This window comes from Poecilia reticulata, linkage group LG2 (assembly GCF_000633615.1).
Source record: "Poecilia reticulata strain Guanapo linkage group LG2, Guppy_female_1.0+MT, whole genome shotgun sequence".
Classification (NCBI taxonomy): domain Eukaryota; kingdom Metazoa; phylum Chordata; class Actinopteri; order Cyprinodontiformes; family Poeciliidae; genus Poecilia; species Poecilia reticulata.
The window spans coordinates 20523195-20532616 of record NC_024332.1 but is presented as its reverse complement, the minus strand read 5'-3'; the positions used below and the strand labels follow the sequence as shown (position 1 = coordinate 20532616).

Sequence of the window (9422 nt, the reverse complement as noted above, 5' to 3'; positions counted from 1 at the left end):
ATTTCTTTTTCATTGTTAAAACTATTTGTAGGACTGAATTATTTTTCTTCTGCCAAAGTTCATCTCTCTACAGAGTTAGATTTGTTTCACAATTATTCAATAAAAAAAAAAAACATGTCAAACAAAAAAAATCTTAAAAACTTTTTAATCAAAAATAATTTTTTACGAAACAAAAAATTTTTTAAAGATTTTTTTTGATTGAAGTCACCAATTTTTTGATTGAAACTTTTTTTTTTGGTTGCAACTTTTTTTTTTGGTTGAAGCTTCTCTTTTTTGGTTGAACTCGTTTTTCTTGCTTATACAACTTTATTTGCTTTGGCGAAGCTGACATGAACATTCTGGGCGGGGCTTAAGGATGAGAAATTTAAGACGTGTTCCAATTGGTTAGCGCTGACTAAAGCGGATGACTCCCTGAGCCCGTACCAAAGGGCCCGGTACCCCATACTCATGATAAACAGCCCTTTACTTTAAATTTTGATCACCACATTTTAATATGAGTTAGCATAGCTTTAGTTAGCATAGCTTTAGTTAGTGTAGCTTTATCTAGCATAGCTTTAGTTGCCATAGCCTTGTTCTCTCTCTCTCCTAGCAGCCTGATTGAGATTTATTCTGTTTTCTGCTGGTTATTTGTTTGTAGTTTCAGTTTAAAGTTCCCAGTTTAGTGACCATCAACTTTATTGATCCAGTAATTTAACTGTAAAGTTGGGCTGTTGTGTTAATAAATTATTTTACTCATTTTTGTTAATCAAAAACATTAAAATGTTTTTGATGAACATTTGAATCATTTCTTTAAATATATTTCTTTTAAAAAGAAATATATTTTTAAAAGAAATACATTTCTTTTAAAATATATTAATTCTAATATATTTTAAAAGAAAATATATTAGAATTAAATTATTAACTAAACTAAGGATTAAAATATCAATAAATGATTTTATTGGATAAATAGAGAAAACAAACCTCAGTTTCTTCACTGTACTGACTGAACTCTCCAGGATCTCAAGAAGATTCTTCATATCAGAGTTTCCAGGTCTCAGTATGTCGATCCGATTTATTTCCAGTTCAGTCAGATCTGGTTTGGACTTCAGAGCTGAGGCCACAACTTCACATTCAACGTTATAGAGCCTACAGCCACCAAGTCTGTGATGAGAGAAGAAATAAATTCAGTTCTGATTAAATCAATCTGGATCATAAACAGACTAAAATATAACAGTGATGTCATCATGATGTCATCATCTGATCAACATCTGATCTTCAGTTTACTGAGTTTGACCCGACAGAGAGTCTGTGCAATTCCTGACTAAAGTCCAGGTTCTGGTTCTGGTTCTGGTCCAGGCTTCATGTCCTCAGACCTTCAGCTCAGTCAGATGTTGAAGATCTTCTATCATCTGTGAAGGAAAGTTCAGTTTCTCTGCAGCATCAGAGCCTCAAAGGAACTGCAGCAGCTGATGAAGAGGCTGACTGAGCTGAATGAAGGAAACTACTGGAGATGATGGAGAGGAGGAGGAACTGCTCACAGCTCTGACTCACACTGACTTGGACTAGACCGTTTGGCTCCTTGAGATCTTCCACCAAGCAGGTAGTGAGTTATAAATGAAGTGAGCAGAGCAGGAAGTCAATGCTGGGATTTATTTTAAAGTTTCCATCAGACCTAAACAGTGATTTTATAAAAAGAATCAAAGATCCTAAAAGGTCAATTGTGGAGTAGCAGCTCAATGAGTGAAGAAGAGTTTAAAGTTAAGATGTGTCTCTGGTTGATTGCATCTTTCAGAGAAAATAGATTTTCTGGATTTCTCAATGTTTTGTATTCATTTCAACCTGAAATATCATGAAAAGTGGAATATTTTTAAAAGGATCAAAAATGCCTAAAAACCAAAAGCTCCAATTGTCCTGGATGAACTCATGTTTGGATGTTTGAATGGCTGAAATCATCCAGAGGATGAAGCAAGTAGATAAAGGCCAAAAAACATCCAGAATCAACTTGAAGAAAGAAGAAGAAACAGGAGGACAATAGTGCTGAATCAGCATTCAGACAATGAAAACATCTGGACTCACCGAGCCTTTCTGCAGTTTCTCACAGCTGGAACCAGTCTCAGTCGTCCATTCTCTGATGTGTTGTACTTCTCCAGGTCCAACTCATCCAGAACCTCTGACATCTGCAGCATGAAGGCCAGAGCTGAACAGTCAGTCACTGAGAGTTTCTTCCCTGAATCCAGCAGCCGTTGGATCTCCTTATAAAATGAGACGTCGTTCATCTCCACCAGAGAGTAGAAGATGTTGATGCTTCTGTCAGCAGAGATTTTATCAGTGTTCATCTCCTTCAGGTTGGTGATGATTCTCTGGATGGTTTCTGGACTGTTCTCTGTCTGACCCAGCAGATCTTCTAAGAGTCTCTGGTTGGACTYCACAGTGAGACCATGAAGGAAGCGGACAAACAGGTCCAGGTGGCCATTTTCACTGCAGAGGGATTTCTCCATGACTTTCTTCATGAGCTCATCTAGAGATGTTTCATTGTATTTTTCTCCCAGGAACGTCTTGATCACCTCTGACCTCCTGCTGGTGAAGCAGTGGAGCATGTAGACTGCAGCCAGAAACTCCTGGATGCTCAGATGAACAAAGGAGTAGACGGAGATGTTGCCCAGCCCTCTCTCCTTTTTAAACATCTGAGTTAAAACTCCTGAATTCTGTGCAAATTCCTTGCTATCAATGCCACACTCCTTCAGGTCTTTGTCATAGAAGATCAGGTTTCCCTTCAGCAGCTGATCAAAAGCCAATTTTCCTAGAGTCTCAACCAGCCTCCTGTTCTCTTGATCTTCTTCAGCTCCTTCATCATACTTTTCCTCCTTGATTGTGAGTTGAAGCAGCAGGAACTCTATGTACATCTCAGTCAGGGTCTTGGGCAGCTCTCCTCCCTCTCTGGTCTTCATCATTTCCTCCATAACTTTAGCAGTGATCCAGCAGAAAACTGGGATGTGACACATGATGTGGAGACTTTTTGATTTCTGGATGTGGGAGATGATCCTGCTGGCCTTCTCTTCATCATCTCTGAATCTCTTCCTGAAGTACTCCTCCTTCTGGGAGTCAGTGAACCCTCTGACCTCTGTGACCATGTCAACACATTCAGCAGGGATCTTATTGGCTGCTGCAGGTCGTGTGGTTATCCAGAGGAGAGCAGAGGGAAGCAGTTCCCCCCTGATGAGGTTTGTCAGCAGAACATCCACTGAGCTGGACTCTGTAGAATCAGTCAGGATCTCCTTGTTGTTGAAGTCCAGAGGAAGTCGACTCTCATCCAGACCATCAAAGATGAACAGAACCTGGAATGTTTCAAAGCTGCTGATTCCTTTGGTTTTAGAAAATAATTTATGAATCAGTCCTAATAAGCTGAACTTTTCTTCTTTCAGCAAATTCAGCTCTCTGAAAGTGAATAGAAATATAAAGTCAATGTTCTGGTTGGTTTTGCCTTCAGCCCAGTCTAGAGTGAATTTCTGTGTTAACAGTGTTTTCCCAATGCCAGCCACTCCCATGGTCATTACTGTTCTGATTGGTTGATCACTTCCAGGTGGGACTTTAAAGATGTCTTCTTGTCTGATTGTTGTTTCTTGTTTCCTGTTCGCTGTTTCAATCTGTCTGACCTCATGTTCCTGGTTGACCTCTCTAGTTAACCCCTCTGTGATGTGGAGCTCTGGGTAGATCTGGTTCAGAACAGTTTTATTTCCAGGTTCAGCAATGCCTTCAGAGAAACTCTGGAACTTCATCTTCAGAGACACTTTAAAGTCAGGCTGATACTGACCAACAACATCTGAAGAAAGAAAGAAAGAAAAACAAACAAAATAAAAACAATTTTCAATATTCTAACAAGTAACTGGATCAATAAAGTGGCCAGTTTGGTTCTTCTTCATAATCTTCTATGAAGGAAACATAATTCAATATTTAGAGAATATAAAAGTCATTCCAGCTTCAGTCTACAAAGACTGTAGCCTGTAGTCTAGATATAAGTCTTCTTTTGTCAACCACCAACACATTCAGCCTGCAGCCCCATTGAGTGAACTGGAAACTCAGTCCCTATCAAACTGTAAAGTTTCTGCAGTATTAGCAGGTCATATGGATGAAGGTCCAAAGCAGAGATTCATGGTTTCATGGTGGCCCAGGATCTGGAGCAGTTGGTCCAGCCAGGTGAAGAACCTCTGCCTGTTTTTTTTACTTTGTGCTCACCCTGATTGAGTGATTTTACCTGAACACTGCCTGGTAATAGTTTTTTCACAACCACTTTAAGAGCTTCATGACAGATAAATGATGTTGTCCAATCTCATGTCATCCATTCATCATCTGAGGGAGACGACCATCAAGACGAGAGACGGTTCATTTGCTTTGTGCTCAAAATGATAAAACAGTGGGAGAAACTGAAGATGCACGATGACGTCCTGTACAGAGTTTACAAAGATCCATTTACAGAGAGAAAGTGACATCAGTACATGATGCTTTGACCAAAGAGGAGGGAGTTCAGGTTCAGGTAACAATTAATTGGTTGCCAATTTGAGAACATGTAGGTGGAACATTGTTTTGCTAAGTGGACATTAAAAGTCTCTAAAACTCCTTAAAGTCACTTTCTATCAAAACATAAAAACCTTTAGTTACACAGAGATTGTTAGTAAAACACAGCTGAGTTTAGCTGATGTTACCTTGTATGTCGCTTCTGTTCAGGGGGGAAATGTAGCAGAGTTCAATTTATTTACTTTTTAATATTATTTTTAATCTTTTGGTTCCCAGGTATAGGACCTTTATTGATGTTGCACAAGGCATGTTTCAGTAGCTGCAGCAGCCGGTAAGATGTGTGCTAATATCTCTCCCTCAGTGATGCTTTTAACGTTAAAATACTTTTAACTGTTTTTGTGTTGCATAAAAATGTAATGTTAACTGTTACTAAGTTGTTTTAAAGACTTTGGGTTTTATTAGAGTGAAACATTGTTGCTTTTAAGAAGTTTGTATGAAACTTTCCCTCCAAAATGTTTTTTAGGAGGATCTGCCTACATCATGTCCTCTGGCTGAGTCCCACCTGCTGTGAGACTCGTTCTCTGGTTCAACATGTAAATTGCTTAATTTCACCTCATGGTTTGTTTGTCAACTATCAACTTTAAACAGTTTCATCCACATGATCATCAACACACATTTATAATTAAGATAATGCAGTCATGCACCTCCAGGGTTACAGTTTTGTAGTTTCTTTAGTTGAAATGATAAACAGGAAGAAATCTGAAAGGAAGTTTTTCCATTTCTTATATGGGAAAGAAAGCTTGTCCTAATCAAAGCCCGTCTAATATATTCTGTTTTTGGCAACCAACATGAGAAAGTATCTCAGTTGAGATTAAATACATTATACATGTGAATATTTTCACAAGTTTAACCAATTTTGACATGTTTTATTATCAGTATAGTTGAGCCTTGTCTGTCTTTATCTATATTAATACCAAGTTCACTTTTTATTAAGATTGTTTTTGATAAATGTTCAGGATTAATCTGTCAGAAGAATCTTTGATATTCTGTGGTTCCAAAAACCAACAAATGCTGATTGGTTGTTTATTGGAAAACTTTTTCCAGCATGTCGACATCAAAGTGTTCAGTCAGACCAAAAGCTCCTCCTGATGTCCAGGAGCAGCAGAGTTTCCTGCCTGAGCGATAAGACCAAGATTCTGGATTCTCTGAGGTCCTGGAAAAACCAAGTACCATCTGTCCAAACCTCTTCTGCTTTTCTGTACAGTCTCTTTGCTCTCCAGCCTCATCTGGGCCGAGTGAGCAGCTGTTTTCTGCTGCTGGAGAATTTTATCAAAATCGTAACAGACTCAATGTCAAAATGTTGGAAAAACGTATTTTAAAATAAAATTAAAATCCCAGTGCACCTGCAGGAACTTCAGTTCTGGTGGTTCTGACCCATCTGGTGGTTCTGAATAGTAACTGGTGTCTCCAGCAGGGGGCACTGTCCTAGTCAAAGCCTCCAGCTGCTTCTTTAGGTCCCTGTCTGTCCTGGACCTCCTGATTTGTTTCCTCATCTTCACTCATTACATCACATTGACTTTCTGATCAGTCAATCATCACTATTGATCACCACCAATCATCTGATTGGACAAATACAGCATTTATGCCACTGACCTTTAACCTGGAGATGAACCCGTTTCATCACCAGGATGACTTGTTTCCTAATGGAGACTCTGCAGGTGTAGATCCCGCTGTCTGTAACTGAGGGACGTTCCAGAGTCAGACTGAGGTCCCCAGTCTTCAGTGGGTCGTCGTTCATCCTGGTTCTGTTGATCAGATTCTGTCCTTCAGGATCATCAGAACCTTTCTGATACACATGGACCGTCCTGGTGTCTCCATCCTTCCACTCCACTCTAGCGCCTCCAGGCAGACAGACTCTGGTTCTGCAGGGCAGCAGGACAGACTTCACCCCAGAATCCACCTTCATCTGTGGAGCTGAGAGACAACAGAGGACAAGATGAGCTGGACGGACAGAGAGACGGACAGACAGCAGCTCTGATGAGAGAGAAGTGGAGCAGATGATGATCAGCTGATATCGTCTCTATCGTTCCTCCTGGACCTGGATGGACCCATCAGGTCAGAGACCATGAAGGTTTCTAGTAAAAATGTTTCCTTGTAACTGAGATGTTCAAGTCAGAGAGAAAAATCCTTCAGCAGTGTCACATCATCACCAAGGCAGTTTATGTAACTGTTCTGAAGGCAGGACTGAATTGTAGTTTCTAGCTTCGCCACTAGGGGGCGCAGCCATTTTGTGAGCAAAGTTTTGTTCAGATGTGAAATAATGTTCATGAATCAGAGCAGATCAGCATTAGTTGTTAGTAGGTAGTTTATGTGTATTTATGACCATCAGACTGGTAAGATACAGCTTATTTGTGTTTAATAAGATTAATATGTATATTTTGTTACTTTAGACATTTTCTGTTTGCTCATTTTGCCCAGAAGAAGTTGAGTTTTACTGTATTAGTAACTGAAATATAAGACGGGAGTAATGAGAAGTACGTTTTATTTTATTTTCCAAATATAGCGAAGTTACAAGGGCTTACATTAAGGTTTAAAAGACAAGTAATGTGATTATAATATGTTTGTAGCTTAGAAAATTATTATTGGTGTTTATGGTGGATTGAAAGTTTTATTTAGCTATTCATCATCTTCCTTTGTAGATTCACATATACTCACATCCATCCACCTAAACCCTGAATCTGCCGATTAAAGAACCAAGAAATCATCACCTTGTTATTTGATTGAGGGTCAATGAGGCTTTTAATCAAAGAACATTCTGCGATCACCACCTCAGTAATCCAAACCCTATTGTTGTGATCTGCATCGTAACTAATTGGTCCTTTGAGTCGGATCGAGATGAYTACAGAGTGAATATGGATTATTACTCTGAATGAGCAGGTTGGGTCCACAGAGGGCTGTGTGACCACCAGGATGGATAATTATGAGGGATAAACATGGTCGTCTAAACGCTACGTTGGAACAGCATCAGACTAGAGAGGGACACGGCGAGGTGAATGTTACTCAGCATGTTACAGGAGTTTATGACCATTGGCAGCAACTGCAGGAGGATAATAATCGACTTCAGCTGGTGGTTAAAGACAGGGACAGATCTAGAAAAATATCTATGGGGTGGCTAGAGAGGGGCAGGGATTTTTTCAGGGGTGGCAGCATATACCTATATATACATTTGTGTGTGTATGTGTATAACATTAGACTTAATTTACTTGTTGCAAAATATTATTATTAACTTGCATTGTTTCAAAATGAGCTTCATGTAGCACCGAGGCTTAAATATAATTTCTTAATATAGTATAGTTCATTATTTTTACGTCTTTCATACGTAATATAGTAATTCATATCAGGGTGATTCTCCGAATTCGGTGCCTTTTGTGTCCCACAGGTTTATCTCAAAGATTTTCATATAATGCAAGCAAATTTTTTTTTGAGAAAATCAAGAAATGGAAATATCCATGTGTCCTAGTAATGTCACATGCAAATGTTTTAAAAATCATGTTTTGAAAAATGTTATGGGTTGTTGAAGTGTAGTAGTCAGCCAAATGAGCATGTCCCCACTGACCAATGTTAATTTTTCAATTAATAAATAAAAATTAATTGTACCATTTTAAACATTTTTTGGTATACTTTAACCTACATAAAAGAAATATGAGAAAATTACATGAATTATATATAAAATAGCACTTTTTAATCCTGTCCCACAAGTTTTGTTCAAACCTGTAATGTTCAGAACCACCATTTTTGTAACGGGGTTGAATTTTTTTGTAACGTTCAAAAACTGTGGTTTTATTACTGGGTTGAACGTTGGACTGTTGTTAAGCCAGCCAGACTGTTCAACCCAGTAACAGTCTGGTCAACTTTTACAATGGGTTCAACGTAGCGCGATACATTGTTGTAATTTTCTTTTTATAGCAGCAAATATTAGACCAATATCTTTTGGACCGTATGCAAAGTTTAAAGAATGATTCAAAAACATTAAAAAGCCTGATAAATTTTTTATTTTTAAGTGTATTTTCATGAATTATGAGAAGTGTTTTTACATCAAGTTGCCATATTCTACTTATCAGTCTAATTATTATAATATGATTCAGAATCATAAAATATACTTACAATTAATTATTTTAATCTAGGGACAGGTGATCTCAGAGGAACTGGAAGAATTAGTTTAATTATGTTATGCAGTTATACTGATAGAGGAATGAATTGTCCCGTCGCGGGGTTGAATTTAAAGCAACCTAAGCAGCAAAGAAATTCGTATTAATGTTTGGGATTTCATGCATAAGGTGGGGAGACACATTTTCTTGGAGGTTTAAAGAGTCCTTCAACAGGCCTGTCACGATAACACATTTTGTTGAGCGAATAATTGTCTTAAAAAATTATTGAGATAAACGATAATATTGTTTCAAGACCTTTTGACACTGATTTAATGGAAATGACTAATAATGCATACTATTTCCTGCCATAGATAGATAGTTACGGTAGATTGTCGTGGCTGCTCCGATCTAAATCAGGGGTTTTCCCCGACTGGGAGTTTAACGCTGAATGTGACAGGTAGCCAATCAGAAAGCGCGGATTTTCCTCCTGCTTTCTTTGAAGGACTTATTGTTTTAATTTTGATGATTTTGCCGTACAGCTCATGAAAACCCAAAATCCCCGTCTCAAAAAATTAGCATATTTCATCCGACCAATAAAAGAAAAGTGTTTTAATACCAAAAAAGTCAACCTTCAAATAATTATGTTCAGTTATGCACTCAATACTTGGTCAGGAATCCTTTTGCAGCCTTCAATGCAGCGTGGTATGGAGGCAATCAGCCTGTGGCACTGCTGAGGTGTTATGGAGGCCCAGGATGCTTTGATAGCGGCCTTAAGCTCATCCA

The 9422-nt window shown here is 38.5% G+C and overlaps 1 protein-coding gene across 3 annotated transcripts in view; it reads right to left on the bottom strand.

Annotated features, from left to right (window-relative positions):
• Positions 1-9422, bottom strand: part of LOC103456824 (protein NLRC3-like) — a 41268-nt gene that overhangs the window by 17521 nt on the left and 14325 nt on the right. For 2 of the 3 annotated variants that reach the window (XM_017303713.1, XM_017303714.1), the window contains 3 exons: positions 6145-6465; positions 2056-3799; positions 961-1140 (listed from right to left, as the gene is read on the bottom strand). In XM_017303713.1, coding sequence (XP_017159202.1) covers positions 961-1140; positions 2056-3799; positions 6145-6465 — 2245 coding nt within the window. Of the gene's footprint in view, positions 1-960; positions 1141-1193; positions 1555-2055; positions 3800-6144; positions 6466-9422 lie in introns of those variants that run through there. The other variant, XM_008396631.1, reaches the window with a different exon arrangement.